This window comes from Coptis chinensis, chromosome 6 (assembly GCF_015680905.1).
Source record: "Coptis chinensis isolate HL-2020 chromosome 6, ASM1568090v1, whole genome shotgun sequence".
Classification (NCBI taxonomy): domain Eukaryota; kingdom Viridiplantae; phylum Streptophyta; class Magnoliopsida; order Ranunculales; family Ranunculaceae; genus Coptis; species Coptis chinensis.
The window spans coordinates 34,209,251-34,228,093 of record NC_141461.1 but is presented as its reverse complement, the minus strand read 5'-3'; the positions used below and the strand labels follow the sequence as shown (position 1 = coordinate 34,228,093).

General features: G+C 34.4%; 1 protein-coding gene across 1 annotated transcript; it reads left to right on the top strand.

Moving 5' to 3' along the window:
• Positions 1 to 17,343: 17,343 nt before the first annotated feature.
• LOC147492674 (uncharacterized) lies at positions 17,344 to 18,306 on the top strand. The gene has a single exon (XM_086567589.1). It carries the CDS (start codon positions 17,344 to 17,346, stop codon positions 18,304 to 18,306), a length of 963 nt encoding a protein of 320 aa, XP_086423715.1.
• The last annotated feature ends 537 nt before the right edge of the window (positions 18,307 to 18,843 follow it).

Genomic DNA, 18,843 nt, shown 5'->3' with positions numbered 1-18,843 from the left:
GCTATTGGGCTTATGGATAATGGGCAATTGAGCTGGTCTTGCACGGAAAGCGCGACAAGTTGTTTCACGGGCAGAAGGTGCGACTGGCCTTGCGCCGAATGAGCCACGTGTTGTTTCGCACCGAAAGCACGACAAGGTCTCGCGGGTCGTAGGCACCGGCATACCCTAGTAATGATACAAAATCGTTCATGGGTTTTTAGGTTAGGTTATGGACCCATAAATTAAGTCCATAACCAAATTGGTTGAATCCAAGACTTCCAATTATGGTCGTGTTACTGTAGCACATGTTTTCACCGACTTATATTACTATGATAGAGTCAAATCCAAGATTATTGGAAAGAGCTTTCTGAGCCGGTCATTTTGATATAAAATGGGCCCAAATCCGAAGCCTGAGTCCAAAGATATGGCCTTTCGAAGTTCTATTGACTTTTTCAGCTCTCTAATCCGGTTTGACTTTTTCTTAATAGTGTTAACTTGGGCTTTTTAAGGGCTTTTTGTTCATTAAACTTGGGCTTTCTTCATGGAACTTCTCTAGTAATCACTTTAGCTTCTTTTAGCGCCTAATTAGCAACGAATTGACATTTATTTAACTCCAAAACTTGAAATACTTAGAAACACGTAATTAGTGATAAACTTATATTATTAATAACATAATTGGCTAAATAGAAATACTATTAAAGGGTTTAAACTACAATTTTGGGCTCTTATTAAACCACCCCCAAACAACATTTTGTTTGTCCTCAAGTAAATACGTGAAATTAAAATAAGTGGATAAAAATGTATTTTTAACTAGTCTCGTTCGCTAATTGTGACTGCATTGACCATATGCAATAAGGCCTTAAACCACTAGGAATTTCCAATTGGACAAGTTATAGCCTCGTGAGAGTTTTCTAGAGAAGGTACTCACAAACTTCATTTATACTATAACGACTAAGAAATAAAAGTAATTATTCCCTAATTTATCTCAGAATCTATACATCTCACTATTATTTAAATAAGGATGATCATTTTAAAACTTAAACAAATACATGCATAATAATCAAATCATCTTAAGATAAACAACTATACAGTGAACTATGATATGAAATGTAATGGCAGGTCCGTTTCTAAATTTTTTGGGTAGCGTGCCTAAGTAAGTTCTCACAAGGAATGTGTCAAAACACATAACAATCTGATTTTTCCACTCAAGTTTGCTAACTCCAGTGTGCAGTGGGCACACGTTTCCTCACAATCTCAATGACAATCCAAGGAAACCGAGGTCGATCAAACATATCTACCACTTACTATCACACCAACCTATTCCTAATTGAGTTATTAGGTGATACGGGGCCGTAGGTGTTAGTTAAAGAAGGAAGGAAATGGATATTCAAAAAGCGAGTCTGAGAAAATAGGGTCTTCATATTATGTAACTAGAGAAAACCTTGTTCTTTTGCTTCTACACTTTGTTTCCATCCCTATCATTTTTATTTGGGCTTTTTGACTCCTTTTATTCTATTTTTGGAGTTTTTATTTTATTTTATTTCTATTTTTATTTTTATTTTATTTTATTTTCTTTGGATGAAAACTTCTTTTCTTTTTCTTTTCTAAAACAACTAACTAATTTTTGTTTACACAGGTTTTTCTTTTCTATTTTATTCACTAATCCTATTTCTCAAACTTATCCAAATTGGTAGGCTGATTTTATATATTTTTTTATTTTGTTTTATTGAGTGAAAGGATTTGTGGTTTGTGAAAAGGCTAATGAAAGGTCCGAGGGCAACTAGCGGATAATAAATTTCATATAGGTGTGAATTTCTGGCTATATCGATCCAAAGAGGGCTTACATTCTCGCTTAGGATATGGTGTGGTGATCAAGCAAGTGGATGTGTGATTTCTCTACTCAGAATTTACTTCCCCTTTGTGTCATCACTCTGATATTTTACTCTTATGAGGCTTTTAGGCTATATGCTCACAGGATATGTATTAAGTACTCTAACCTAGGTCTCAGAAAAATACTGCCAAGTACAATCAAAGATGCTCATGCAAGATGTTCATGAAAAGATGCAATAACTATTACCTATATATTAATCTAAGTTTCAAAAATTAAATCTTAATTCAAGTACTACGTGAGATTTCTAAACTAATATCATCATGGGATAGGAAACAATACCATTATCACTAAGCGCCTAGTATAAACAATATTTATGATTTTTAATATTTTATAAAGAAAAGTGCATAATTTACATCCCAAAAGTGACTAATTTTTGCAAATATTTCTATCCCATCCCCAAACAATCGAACGCTTTGTCCTCAAAGTGTAAAGAGATAAGGAAAGAATTTACTATAGAAACGTAGTAAAAATTGGCAGTACCTGTAAAAAAAATATTATAAAGAAGATATGATAACATGAAACACAATTAAACTATTACATATGAACTAACATAGACTGTACTAGAGTAAAGATAACAGGCAAAGGGTGGCAAAAAGATTTGAAATGAAATACCAAAATACACCACCCCCTAACAAAATTTGGAAACTTATTTTAAGATTGAAAAATTTTGTGGCCTATACTCCATAAAGGTGGTATGTTACAAAAAATTATATTTATCTTTTTAAGTCAGATTCCCTAGACTTAATGTGATATATATGTATTAGCATGCAGTTTACCATATATCAATAAGCTAAATAACTGTGGATCTTTCCATAAATAGTTAACACGGAATGGAATCACGCACCAAGATTTCCTATGACGTGGCTTAGTGGAATGAGAGTGAATTCTGATGGATCTAGAACCTAATCGAGCATACAGTTTCTTCTTTTTCCTCCTACGAAAGGGAGGCCAAGTGAATGAGCATGAGAAAATGGATGGTTTTGGAAAATACTTGGGATGTAGAGAAGTTTTAGAAGGATGGAATGGAAAAAGTGGTTGGATTCTATAAGGGATTAGCTCAGGTGAATGGTGGTCAGGTGGTGCTCTAGGTAGTGTTTGAGAGGGTGGATCATCACAGGCTCTTAGAAACATATAGAATTCCTCATCTAGCTTGGTCGCATCCACATAATTATGGTATTCATCTCTATCTTTGAGGAATTCATCTATCTCGTCTATTGTGACATTGACTCCATCTCTTATAGGGTCGGAAGGCAGGGTGGAAAATGTTTTCTCTATTTCAGTTATGTTCAAGGAGTCAAAATTGTGATTTTTGCCTTCTTCCATAACAGGGGTATCTATTAGTGTGGGGACGAGATCGTTGGAAGCACTAATGTAATATACAAAACTCTCAATGGACATCAATTCTCCTTCTACAGGAAAACCTAGTTGTCCCTGCTTTTGTTTAAACATGTTAACTTACATATAAAGATTTCCAAAAGAAAGAGTCATTGAGCCATCCTGGCAATTGATTTGGGCATTGGCAGTTGCCAAGAACGGACGCCCTAAGATAATGGGAATGGAATCATGAGCAACTTTTGTGTCGAGAATAGTGAAGTCGGCTGGATAGTAAAAGTATTGAACTTTAACGAGAATATTTTCAACTACGCCCTTGGGGTACTTAATAGAACAATCGACTAACTGCAAAGTCATTTTGGTTGGTTGAAGTTTTGTTAGACCTAGTTGTTTATATAAAGAAAAATGGAGTAAGTTAACACTCGCCCCCAGGTTTAATAAAGCAGTTGTTATGAAGTAATCCCCTAAGGTGCATTATACAGTAGGACAACCAGGGTCCTTGTACTTAATAATACCGTTATGTTCAGATAAAGAGGGATATTATTCAGTTAAGAAGGCTTCGTTGGGTATGTTAGTTTTCCTCTTCTTGGTGCACAACTCTTTTAGAAACTTAGTGTGTCTAGGTAGACTTTTTATAGCATCTAGAAAATATAGGTTTATAGTCAGATTTTTAAACACTTCCCTAATCTCATCAAAATTCTCGTCATTTTTAGACACAACTAGTCTCTGGGGATACGGTGGTTTATCTCTATATTTAGAATAAGGTTCAAAAGTATTATTAGTCTTTGCTTTATCTTTAGCCTTTTTCTATCTAGGTGTCCATATTATAACCTCTACTGGTGTAGGATCATCAATTTCTATGGTGGTATTTAGTAAGGTTGTACCTCTTGGTTGTAGTTGGACTGGAACTTCTACAGTTGTAGGGTCTTCAATTTCTATGACAGTATTCGGTATGGTTTCATTTTCAGCTTCTATTTGCGGGCGATCTATAAGCATAGTCACTTTGTTATCAACTACTCTATGCGAATGAAGAGTAGTGATTGCATGTAGGTCTCCTGGGGTTATATTACCATTATACTTAATACTATTTATTTCGAAGGCGGTGTTTGTTGACTTAGGATTAGGCATTGCTTGACCTGGAAACACGCCTGTTTGGTTATTATTTTGGTTAGGAGACATGTCAATAACCTTTTGGCACAAAGACTGCATCATTTGCATCGTTTGTTGCATCATTTTAGAGTTTTGATCATGCTGATCTTTCATCAAGTTGGAGTTTTGTTGCATAATTTGATTTTGTTTTTCCAATAAGGTCACTACTACTTCATCTGTAGATGGTTGGACTGGAATTATGGCTTGTTGAGCGTTCATGTCTTGATGTCAATAGTTTTGGGTCATGGGCACTAAACCTCTATTCTAGTCACCTAAGTTTCCTTGTCCTTGATGTTGAGTTAACTGGTTGAAGTGTGATGGTTGTGGTGGTGGTTGTGCATAGACAAGAGGACAATAGAAGTCGGAATGCTCAAGACTAAAACAGACATTACAACGAGTAGAGTTAATGTTCATGACTAGAGTGGGTTGTTGTTGAACAGAGAGAACATCTACCTTTTTAGTGAGGGCATCGATAAGAGTTTTAATCTTGGGATCAAGTTTAACCTCAAAAGAATAAAGAGTGGAGCTGGAAGAGTCGTTACCTCCCCAATTGTTGTTTCTCTTAGATTGATCTTCTAAGAATTTATAAGCCTCCAAGGCTCCTTTACTAAGAAAACTACCCCCAGTCATGATATCTAGAACCTCCTTATGATGATGTGAAAGCCCCTTGAAAAAGGCACGAATAAGTGTGTCTTCCGTAAGGTTATGATGAGGACATTCAATGAGAAGATCAGTGAAATGATTCGAAGCTTCTGAAAAGGATTCATAAGGATTCTGGCGGAAGAAATGAATCTTTTGAAGCATTTCATCTGTCTTCAGTGGTGGATAAAACTATTCCATGAACAATTGAACAAGTTTAGCCCATGAGTCCACAGAGTTTGGTGTTTGGGCAGTTAACCAAGACGCCGCCTTGTCGGCTAGGGTGAATGGAAACACCCTAAGTTTAACTTGATCCGGACTTACGCTAGGATGATGGAATGTAGTGAGAACTTGTTCTATCCTATGCATGTGTTGATAAGGCTTCTCATTGTCTAAACCATGAAAAATCGGTAACAAGTTAAATATATTTGGGGGAATTTGAAAATCCCTCACTAGGTCTGCAAGAACGATGCACGACTTAGGGCCATCATTTAGTGCTTTATAAAAATCAAAGAGAGAAGTCTCTGGTTCTTTAGCCATTGATGCATGTGTAGTGTGTGAAATTCTAGATAGGCATGTGGTATTGCGTTTACAAAAAACAAGTCTGATTATACTAGAATTAAAATTCCTCTAACAGAAGAAACGAGGAGTGGAAGAAGGAGTACCTGAATGCCTCCTTGCTACGCATGTGAATAGCGTCTTGTATATGCAATCCCAGTGTATTTAAGAAGTTGGAAACACTAAATAAATATATAAATATGAACAAAACGATAGCCGGTGACTAACCTGTGAAAATCGAGCTTCTTTCAGAAGGGGGGCGGGCGCGCTCAAGGTACTGTTTGCCAAAAAATTTCTAGTAACAAGAAGGCGGGCGTGCTCAAATGATAGGGTTAAGAGGACGCGGGCGTGCTCCAAAAAATTTTAAAGTTTTATAGTAGTTTGCTAAGATGTCCAATAAGTTGGCTGTAAATTTTCAGAACAATCGGAGTTATGAAAATCCTTCTACTGCCCTGCAAAGTTTGTGAAATAGTTTTCAGACACAACACAAACAACCGAATGGTTAACCAATCAAACCAGAGCCAAAAATAGCCACAATTTTACTGGAGAGTTTTGATAGATCATGCGGGTTCCTGTAAAACTTTTAGAGCAATTCGAGTTCTACAAACCCTCCTTATCGGCTGTTGTTCTAGAAATTATGTGTTGCAAAATTGTAGAAACACACTGAAAACAATCAACTAGTTAGATGGTCAAAACAAATCAAAAACTCTTCAAACATTTACTACAAACTCTTGACTTATGATCGATACTTCTGTGAAAATCTTAGAATTTTTGGAATTGGCTAAGTAACCTTACTCGTCAGTTTTCCCATAAACTTATGGTGTGAAAGCTAAAATACAGCAGTGTAAATATGGTAATAGTTCACTAGGTAAAACCACTAAGAAAACTCTACAAAAATTCCAGTAAATCCACAACACCTTATATATTATGCCTGAAAAAGTTTAGAATTTTCAAAAATTTTAAAATACCTTTACCGCAGTATTCTTCACTGTGAGTCTGCAGTTTTAAGGGAGCATAAGGGCGCTTTGTGGAAGGCAAAAGGGAGGGCGGATGCGCTCTTAGTTTAAAATAGTGAATTTCAAGCTTGAACAGTAATAAAAATATGAGAAACAAGAATAAAAAATTAAAAGGGTGGGTGGGTAAAGAATGGGGGATTGCCCCTTGGATTCAAGCAATTGAATACTTGTCCTGAATGAGTTCAAGATGGCAGTGGTGCCATTTGATAAAGACAAATTTATGTAAACTAATTATCTATGCGTAAACACAAATAATCAATCAACTAAACAAGTACTTAGATCAATATTCCTACTCTCAAATAATAATGAAGTAATATAAATAGTACGGATTCGTTCCACTCCTTAACGACCAAGACATAAAAGAAATTCAACTAATAAAACATAAGGAAACAATGGTGATAGTAATATTATTTTGAGAGATTTCTATTCTACGATTATAATATGGATTCAAATAAATCTAAATTAACTAAACTAATAGAAATAGGGTTTTGATGGAAGAGAAAGTTATAGAGAAGAGTAATCAATCCACCTAATGATTAGCTTAAAGCAAGAATAGAATTATTCATTGAAAAGAGATCATCTTTAGGTTTTCACACAATGATCCAACCTAAAGCCTCAAACTTTATCATCCCTAGCAACAACCTATATCTCTATAGTCATTGTTACTAGCATGTAGGATTATTACAACCAAATCTCTCGACTTAATTACAACAATTCCTAGTTTAATTTACTATATGCTTATTTTGGAAGTCATACAATAAACTAAACTCATTGAAATACATATACAATTAAATAATTCTACTAAGCAATCTATTCCTCATTAGGCTTCATAATCACTCTCTCTAATGAGGGGGATTAGTCTAATATCATTGGATTAATTAAACTAAAATAATGAAAGGAAGATATAATGTAAAGAATAAGTAATTAAATTGAATAAACTAAAGATTTTATTAAAATGTTTTAATTGAGGCTACCAACTAAACTCATAAACTAAAACTAAAAAGGAGAGAGAGAGAGAGAAAAGAGAGATAATCCTAATTTATTCTAACTAATGGAAATGAGAGAGAGAGAGTTTAGGGCTTTTATTCTCTTATATAATGATACAAAATCATGCATAGATTTTTAGGTTAGATTATGGACCCATAAATCAAGTCCATAACCAAATTGGTTGAATCTAAGACTTCCAATTCTGGTCGTGTTACTGTAGCACATATTTTCACTGATTTACACTATTTTGATCGAGTCAAGATCTAGACCATTGGAAAGATCTTTCTAAGCCGGTCATTTTGATATAAAATGGGCCTAAATCCGAAGCCTGAGTCCAAAGATATGGCATTTTGAAGTTCTATTGACTTTTCTTCAGCTCTCTAATCCGGTTTGACTTTCACTTAACAGTGTTGACTTAGGCTTTGTAAGAGCTTTTTCTTCATTAAACTTGGGCTTTCTTCATGTAACTTCTCTAGCAATCACTTTAACTCCTTTTTGCACCTAATTAGTAACGAATTGACATTTATTCAACTTCGTAGCCTAAAATATTCAAAAACACGTAATTAGTGATAAACTTATATTATTAATAACATAATTGGCTAAATGGAAATACTATTAAAAGGTTTAAATTACAGTTTTAGGCTCTTATCAGGTAATGAATGATTCAAGAAATTAGTATGGATTTTGGTTTGACTCATAGGTAATAGATTCCATGAGGAAGATGAAGGTATGTGTTATTCTACAAATCAAGTATGCTTACAACAACTTATATTCTTTTTTCTTTTTTTTTATAATTAGTTTAGCTTGATTCTTTTTTTAATTTTAGCAAATATTTTTGTTCTGAAATTAGTTTGATATCTATAGTCAATATTATGTTAAGCGTATTCCTTCTAATTTTGAATTTGTTGTTAGTTGTTACATTAGATTTAGAAATTTTCCCATAACTCTGTCTAAGGCGTTATTCTGTTGTATGTGTAGATATAACTTATATAACACCAGAAATACATGTTTTTTTTTCACATTGATGGCTTAATGGATTAAATGTGACTAAACCTTCAGTTATTTTGATGAGTTAATGACGTTAGTATGTGCCATCAAAATGCATATCTAAAGCCTTGAACCACATTTTTTTCCCAATGCTTCAAACTTTTTTTGTAAATGAGCAAATAGTCCACTCTCAGTTATATCCTGATGTTCTCCTAAAATTTATGGCTAATGTCGAGTTATTTAGTTTAATGTATAAACTTTCATGGTTTGTTGATTTATATGATTCATTGGTTCCCATCTACCAATCTACCTCTCTCGCAAATTTTTTTGTAAGTGCATCTCTTACTTTTTCTATGTTTTATTTAATAACTTTTGTCTTGGAAATGTGTAGATGTGACTCTATATGCAAAGCAATTTAGGTCAGAGTCTAAATCTTATCAATCGTCCACTAGACCACTACAGATGGTAGGGACTCTAATAGAGAACTAGAAGATTTCGTTGCTCAACGTTCTCAAGATGTAACTTGCCATATATATGCTTTAATTGTTTCTTTTGCTGGTATAAGTCTCTAACTTCGGCCTAAATGTTCGTGTTGCTTCTTATTACAAAATATAAATTCATTGGATCTATTGCTTTAGAATGTGTCAAGTTTTTGATAAATATGTCACCAGTCTTGAAAGGGAGATTTGTGTGACACCACGACTACCCTTAAAAAAAAGATAGAAAAGAGAAACAACATGACACATTGACACCCACAGTGAAGATACCTATAGGTGGGTGATGATGAGATGGTTTTCGACAACAATAAGGTCATCATATAGGCTTTGTGAATGGCTTTAAATTTTATATTTAGTTTTAATTTTAACAATAAGACAAGCAAGAATTGACAACACTTATGGTATGGTCTGGTCTGATTTAGGGCAAGATATAGTTTCAATGAGCATTAATTCTAACTTTTATACTTTATGTATTTATTATGTTAAGATTGTACTGCAAGCTATTGTAAACAACTTTGTATGTAAATTAGAGGAAATAAAGTTGTATTGGTGAGTTTAGGTAGCATAGTTGTTACTATTTGAGCTTCTTATCTACTGATTTGGTATATTATTTAATCTAATCATTCAAAATTGAGCTAAAAAAGCCAAAAAAAGTTGTTTGGTGTATGTCTTATTTTGGTTATTAAGTTAGCAATTATTTTTTATTCCCACATAAATGTTCGCTTTTTAATCCAACTTTTTTACGTGTTGCAGGTTAGGTTATTGGTGTGACTCCACTTGCATTGAATAAGCTCAAGTCCCGCTCCCTCTAGCTATCCTACTTTGTAGGAATTTTTAGTTGTTTTCCCTTCACTCATGTTTATATAAGAAATAATCATTGTATTTTTCTTATTCATACACGAAGAATTTTGTATTTCACTTTAGAAGTTTTGAACTCAATTAAAATGGAAAACGACATTCATTTTACTTTCTTCTTTTCTATATATCTAAAATATTTTAAAATCCATGCCCTTCAGCTACAGTCCTGCAATAGTGTTTTAATAATTTTTTATGTATCTCTCAATCACTTCTCTATTTTTTATGACATTTTTGCCCCTATACTTTCTGGTTATTTACCTAATGTAACCCTACTCTATTCTAAGACTTAGTCAACAATAGATGCCTACAAAACGTGCGTGTAGCACGTGCCTTTTGCTAGTAATGCATTAGTGCACAACAATGAGAGACATGCAGGGCTTTGAACACTTGATAGCATTTGCCTGTAGAATCAGGTATGAAACTAGCTATGTTGAACTGGTTCATTTCAGTCATCACTTGGAAAACAATTGATCAAATGTACAAATTCTGTATTATAAATTTACAATGTATCTACATATGCATATTTATGACAATCGATGACATCAACATCAAATAAATCATTTCCAATGTTTGCACCATTGCAATTAAATGTGCATCTTGAGATATTTTCTACCTCTAGGTGCTCAACTTATTACGTCTGAAGGGTTTCCATGCTGAAATAGAAAAGATCATGAACTTTCATATCACTAATAGTTACCAATTTCCACCTCTGTATACTCTGACCATTTGAATTGAAATTATATTGATTGTTTAGTAAATTACTTTTAACCACGTGCAAAGCACGTGCATTTTACTAGTATATATATTGGTAGCGCAAACCTTTTTTTTTGTTTTTTTGCCGAGCTGAATATGAAAGCAAAGCCTGGACACACATAGCTGAAAGCAAATGTTGCTAAGAGTTTACATAGTACTTAGTTTAGTACTATAGTGGTCACTACTATATACCTGGCCATCATAGTGAGTAAGGGTCATATTATATCGATATGTGAAAGATTATGATGCATAATAATAATATCAATTTACTGAGCAAATAGGCTTGATATCATAAGCTATGAAGCCATTAAGTATTATATATGCGGCTACCTAGTTGATAGGTGGTAGGAGACGAAGGCAACCGCATAGTAATAGTAAGACTCTAGATTGTCTAGAGAATAATATATGAAATATATAATGAAAAAGTTTGTTTCTCTAATATATCTCTACAATATATCTCTAAAATACGTATTCTCAATTTTGAAAACATTGAGGAATGAATTATTAATTTTGTTTGGAAGGTAGTAGATGGGTGTTGGTTCTTTCTACTGAATAAGGAGAAAGTTCTTTGGATTCTCATTAAGGGAGTAGTACAAATCGCTGGGAGGCTACAGACAAATGAGGGGTTGTAGACTTGTAGTTAAATTATGAAGAGAAGTTATCTCTATTACTAAAGTACAACATAATTAAACTGGTCACTTAAATTGGACCAGCCTTTTTTCTTTCTACCACTGAATACCCTTAATGAAATATTAGAAGGAATTGTTCACTGCCTTTAGAATGGACTTAGTCGTCACTAAGTACCTAATCTATGTTGCCTAATCCCTATTGGAAAAAATGAAAATCTTTTTTTGCCTATTCCTTTTCTCTTGCTTCGGGAAAGGACTGGGAGAGGTGAAAGCGCAAATGACGATATCGATAGGAAAACTTAAAAACATATCTCGTGTATCATCAAGGGTATTCGTCAAAATGGTTAGTTTTTTTTTCTTTTTGTAGTTTAATTAAAGTTTTGGAGTGCTTGGTCTGATTTCATTTTTTTATTTTGCAATTAATTAAATTAGAGTTTTGGAGGGCTTCGTCTGATTTCCTTATTTAAATGGGGTGAACATGAACCCTCAAAACTATGGTTATGTTAGGCACTCAGGTATAATGAGCTCAAGCATTTCCTTAGTTTTTGCACTATGCACCTTAATCTTCATGTATCTTCAAATTGTTTAGTTGACTTTGTTTTACCCTATAATTCTTAGTTGTTGAACATCAGTATAAAATCCGTTAAAATTCAGGAAAGCTCAACCTCTTCTTCATCACCAAGTATTCAAGCCTCTCATTGTCTTCTTTTTTACTCTTCAGTCATCTAATTAATTTGTTCTTTTGGTTTTATGAATTGTTGTGGTGTTATTGTTGTTTAATTTTATGATGGCATATGCCCAGAGTCCGTTTGATGTTGTTTAACATGTTGCCTCATAAGCCATTCGAAATGCTTTATAGGGCGTCATTGCTATATAATAACTTTGATTTGATAGATGTAGAAACAATTTTTCTACCGTACTAAATCATGCTAATCATTCAATATTTTACTCTTTAAATATGTGTTAATATATAGGAGTAATCATTTTCGATCCACTCTTGTTTGCACGTACTTGTAAACGAATCTAGAATATACTACTATTAACTAATGATGAGAGTAATATGATATGAAAACAGTAAACTAAGATGTCAAAATAGTGAATTAAAGATATGAGAAAGGATTAGAGAGGGGTTAATCCATCACACGATTCGATTGGCTATTAGTTTAGTCATCGAATCGCCTTTCTTGATCCCTAGTAAACAACCTACATCTCTATAGTCATTGTTTGACTAGCATGAGAGATTAGCACCCCCACAAATCTCTTTGATGGAGTTTCTAATCTCTAGCTCTCTGTTATGAGCTCTATCTCTAGACACTCACAACGAAGAACTTAAAGTTCTTATGTAAAACAATAATAAAACTAAATACTAATCATCCTCACGTGGCTTCATAAACCCCCTCTAATAGAGGTTTAGCCCAGTGTCATCGGATTCATATGAACTAAACAATCAATAAAATACATAATATAAAAAAGAAGAATTTAATTGAAGAACTAAAGCTTTTTATTGATAGGTTCTAATAGGGGCTACACTACAAAACTAATTATAACCCTAAACTAAACTAAAACTAATTAGAGACTAAGTGGAGGAAAGAGTGTAATGTTTAGCCTTAATCCTCTTTATATAGGAGACAATTAAGGTTACATTTTCGTGCATAAACCTGAAAGAGGAATTTGGGCCTCTAATGTGAGCCAAAGTCCATTAGGTTAAGTCTAAAGAGGCTGAAGCAACTGGAAATTACTTCAGTGCACTTTTCATCTACGTTTACAACTCTGATTGGGGTAAGGCTAGATCCATTAGAAAGCTTATTCTGAGCCGGTCATTTTGACATAAAGTTGGACCAATTCCGAAGCCCGAGTCTAAAGATACGCCCTTTTAAAGTTTTGCTGGCTTTTTATCCTTTTTCTATCCGAATTGACTTTGACTTTCTAATTTTGACTGGGCTTGAAAATGCTTTTTCTTCTTAATTCTTGTGATTTAAATATAGAACTCTTCTAAACATCATCTTGACTCATTTTTCACGTAAAATGGCATCTTTAAGCACATAAACAGCTTTAAGACCTGAAATACACAAAAACTCGTAAACATTACTAACTCTTATTTATTATAAACATAATTGGCCTAAATGTAATACTATTAAGGGGTTTAAACTACAGTTTTGAGTGTTTATCACTATATATATGCTCTAGTAGACATTATGTTGCATAACTTTGGAAAATAATGGAATGGTTATGAGTATTTTATTCTATAACATTTAAGCTTTGTTTGCCTTTCTCTTCTACGATTGTAGGACTATACATCTTTAGTAGACTTTAGTTCTAACTCTTTGTATAAGACCTTCCCATTCAACACAGTAATTTTGAAACCATGCACGCAAGTTTCACATATAGCGATCGGCCGACTCACTATTTGTGAGACTTCATCTCTACATTGTTTGGTGAGTAGCTATTAGATATAGACAACTCAATCCTTCTTTTATGAATTTTTCAGGGATGATCTTAATGTTTTATTATTGTTTGTTTGTTAAAGGATGTGTTGAATAGGGAAATGATTGTCGACCTTATGGTATATTCAGTTTGCTACCTATTGTAAAGCGGAAGAAAAGGGAGAATAGGTACAACCCTAAAAGGAATTGAACAAGCACAAATACGAGGTTTGTAAAAATGAATTCTACATTGATGGTTTAGAAACTGTTTAATTATTGGATGAAAATTTAATTGCAATATATGGTATTACCTCGAATGTTCAAAATCAAAGTTTTGGTTTTTGACGTTTTCAGTAAGTGGATTATTCTTTTTGAATGATGAATTATGTCCAAGTTCCAACTGTTTCATTCCCAACTATTCCATGTTCCGTATTAGCTTATTGTTCACTAACAGTATAGGCATTGCATGGTGAATATAGTAGGCACTAGACAAGGCTACATAATATGTTTTTACACCCTTAATCCCTTTCAGAAACAAATTATGGTTCATTTTCTTTCTTCCTTCATTTTTTGGGGACCAACTCGGCCTTGATTCCGATAATGGCCACAAGTGAGCGGGGAAAGGGCTACTAACAGAGGATAGTGACTGAGCTTCTACCATGAAGCTTAAGTACACTAACAGACCAGGGGGTGGTCTAATTCAAAGACATCAACTGTTTAGAGAGGCGCCACTTTTCTGATAAAAATGTCTCACATATATTGTTACAGACTTCTCTTGCGTCATTTTCAGTGTAATGAGAGAAAGGTAGACTTTAGGAGTTTTGAAGAAAACGAATTCGTTTCTTAATTCCGGGTTTTAAAGATAACGAATTCTTTAATTGAATCCAAATAAGTTTAGAGATGAATTTACTTAAACTCTTCAATTCCCTTCTTTCCTTCTTTATTATCTTCATCTATTTGGTATTTTTTTCACGATCATTATTGTTGTTGTTTGATGATTAGAATGACATGTGACTACAAAGGTGACGATGATCAACGATGACATGTGACTACTAGCAACTAGGTATGCATCCTCTTCTTCAAACCAAATAGTGCAACATATTTCCTAAAATTAATTGCGACGTATTTTAAAAATGGCAGTGTGTTTTGAATATGGAGCACTGTGATTGCTCAACAACTGAGGAACAGACTTACAAAGGTAACTCTATCAAACTTAAATGGTTATCTGGGGTAGAAAATTTGTATATTACTGAAAAGTAAAAGTAGATATCACGTTGTGGTGGAATCCATGACAAAGAATAATCTATCTTCTTGGTTTTAGATTCTATGCTAGTAACCATGCATTGACCTTGATTTTCTCCCTGACTTGGTGCTTCATGAGTTGACAATGTCTAGCAGTACATACGAGTTAAATATCGTATGTACGTCCTTCCAGTGTGATGATACGTCCTTTTCAATTCTTTTGAACACCATTATTGGTGTCATCTAAATACCTTTTATAAAAGTTTACATAGCTCATCTCATCAAATCAACACGTACTTCTTCATTGTGATTGATATATATACATTGTCATATAGTTATACAGTAGTGCTTTTATTTAAAATTAACCCAATGGTTAAGCCAATTAGGAATATTAATATCGGTGTCCTACTGGCTACTACTAGGTATGTTTTCAACCTCTCTGTGAAAACTAATAAATATGTTTTTAGAATGTAGCTTCAAGTACCATTATAATCTAGGAAGAACAAATAGAAATTCGAGAAATATCAAGATTCAAGAAGTGGTGGTACTATTATTACAATATTTTGCTTTTTGAGTAGGTTTGCCATAAGGTATGGCCATCACATGTCATTTAGTAAGCTATGAATAGAATACTCTACAAGCTAAAGAGTGAAACAAAATAATATTCAATTGCTAGGATATCACAAGGCTTAATCATTGATTGATATGGTGGTGTTTAATTGAATATCCTTAGTCTAACTTTTTTAGGTGGTTTCATAGAATAGTAATGTTTGGTGGTAAATGCTGCAAATTCTAAAATTCAAAAGGAAGAAAAAGTTATTCTGTATCATCTGACCGATCCAAGGCATCTCCTTATCCTTGCAGTATCTGCCTAAGCCCCTTTTAGAGGATGTTAAAGAATGGGATCGGAAGAAGCCAAGTGCCCTGTGTGCATGGAGCATCCCCATAACGTTGTTCTCCGTCTATGTTCCTCCCATGAGAAGGGCTTCCGTCCATTCATGTGTGACACAACACTCAATCAATTGCGTTGATCAGTTCCATAAGTCGTTTGCAGAAACCTTTCAACTGTTCCACTTCGATCAAGAAGAAACTGCTCATTGGGAATCGCTCAAGAAACAAGGAGAGAAACTAGAAGGTCGAACCTACTAGATGCAAGGCATGTAGAAGATGCCTTGAGTGTGCCCATTTCCAGTCCCACATGCGCTGTGTGAAAGCTAGGTTCTATGAAAACTTATCTACCTCCTTTTCAGTGGGCAGACAAATCAGTGGTTAGGGTTGTTATAGAATTTGTAGTGGGCAAATATCGTGCTTTTAAGTATTTTTATATGATATTTAAAAACTCAAGATATTGACATGAGGGTCAATATCTCAGTATATTTTGTGGTTATTTCAAACATTTGAAGGTATTGAGCGGGAAAAGAAGGAGGAAGACAATAGACACGTGTCAGGAGTTGATTAGGTCAAAGCTAATTGAGGACACTATATAAAGACTAGATGAAGTGAAACAAAGGATTCATTCAATCATTCACAGAAAAGTTATTAGAAATAGGAGAGAGAAAGAGAGAATCAGAGAGATTGTAAACCTCCATTATTGATAAATAAAAAGCTTTGTTTCACTACAATTCAATCTTGTTCAAACTATCTTTCTATCATTCATCTTCAATTATGAACATTAATTCGTGTGATCTGAGATCAATTATCCAAGGATTGTTCTTAGTCATCACATTGGCGCCGTCTGTGCATCGAGAACAAGAAAATTGTGAAGTTTTCTTTTTCTTCGATTTTGAATTCGTAGTTTTGTTCTGAGTGTGAGTGAAAGAAGAGTGAAGGAAGAGTTAGTAGTGAATTGAGGAGTGAATTATAATGGCTCCAAAGAAGAGAGAAAATAGTAAGCGAGTGGATAATGATAATCAATTGCAAACAAGGAATACAAGAGCTTCAGTAAGTAAGCGATATCAGGAGGAAAACGTTGAGGTAGAAATCTCATTTCAAGAAGTCTTGAAGCAGTTGAAGGAAGTGGAAAAATAGAATGTTATATTACATAAGGAGAATCAAGAGATGAAGAATTCAAATCCAAGTCAAGTTTTAAAGGATCTCCAGAAGGAAAAGGAGGAGGCTTGTAGTTCAAAGTCAGTAAGTCATTTTATAGAAAAGGCATTAGCAAGAAATGAAAGAATTGTAAAAGCATCGCCGATACCTATAATTCTGATACCATAACCCATCACCAAAGAGATGATGCAGAAGCAGTTGGGAAACCATCTTCTCGAGAAAACTTTAGCATCGATATGAAGATTGGCAGATGATGCCAACAGAAATCCGATACATCAAAGTGTCGAGATAATGCCCATTCCACCCAAGTTCAAAATTCCTAAATATACTCAATATGATGGGACGTCAGATCCGATGGATCATCTATTTGGATATCGACACCAGTTTTCGATATACCAAGGAACATCCTATCTAGATTCATTATTGTGCAAGTCCTTCTCTTCAAGTCTAAAGGGGAAGGTGTTGAAGTGGTTCTGTTCTCTACAGGAGGGGTCAATATCATATTTTAGGGAGATTGAGGAAAAGTTTTTGACCAATTATGGGCATCAACGAGTAAAACCAAAGCAAGTGTCGGTTTTGTTCCAACTCAAGCAAGGGAAGAAGGAATCTCTTAAAACTTTCTTGTCGCATTCCAAGGCAGAGGTGCAGCTCGTAGAGCATTTAGATGAATCGGAAATGATAGCGGTTATGGCATTTCAGACAGGGCTTATTCCAGCTTCCGATATGCACAAGTATATGCTTCGTAAGGATATAAAAACTCTAAGAGAGTTGTATGATAAAACTGAGAAAGATGTGCAAGTTGAAGAAGGTATTCTAGCAGCATCGGTTCAACCAATGTTGCAAGTGTCGAAATCAAATAAGTCTACCAAGGAGGATAACTATAACAAATCCGATAAGAGGAGATCAACTGATCCTTATCCGAAATCAGAAAATCAACCTTCACAGAAAAAGAGGTTTGAAAGATCACTGAAAGAGGAATTAGATCCAAGTAATTATATCGCCATTAATACTATAGTGGAAGACATTTTAAGGAGGGTAGGGAAAGAACCTTATTTCCAGCATCCAACTTTCAAGCTTCGGGAAATAGCAGATAAACTTTTGTGCAATTTTCATAAGGTCAAGAATCATGAGACAAATAAGTGTTTGCAGCTGCTCAGTGAGGTGGATCGATTAATGAGAGATGGAAAGCTTCGGGAGTTCAGAGCTGATGCCAGACCGGAAGTGATAGCTATGGTAAATGATAAACCTTTAGGGGTAATCAACATGATATATAAGGGGGTTATCCCACAAAAAAAGATTACAAGGGATAAAATCTAGAAGATATCGACAGTCAAAGAGGTGTTAGAAGTAAACATGGAGTCGATACCAGTGAACCCTGCATTAGTATCGGCAAGCATACCTGGAGCTATTATGTTTGTGCCTGATGATCTATCAAAGGTAATGTTGCCTTGTGATAATGCTTTGTTGATTACATTAAGGATATCAGGATATGATGTGCAAAAGGTACTGGTTGATTGTGGAAGTTCAGTAAATATTCTTTTGGGTTAGTTAGACTTACCCCCATTACTAGTTGCAATTAGTGTTACCCCCCTGTTTTCAAAAATATTAGTGATACCCCATTTGAGTGATCCAACGGTCAGATTTCTTCATCTGAAGAAAAAAAATTCATCTCGTAACCATTGGATCTTGCAATTGGTGGGGGGGGGGGTAAGTCTAACTAACCCTATTCTTTTTTGGAAAGGATATATAGGTATCGGATTTGATGAGTCGCATCTGAAAGAACCGCAGTTTAATTTGTTTGGGTTCAATGGAACTTTTACTAGGCCAGCTAGGGAAATTAAATTGCCGGTAAGA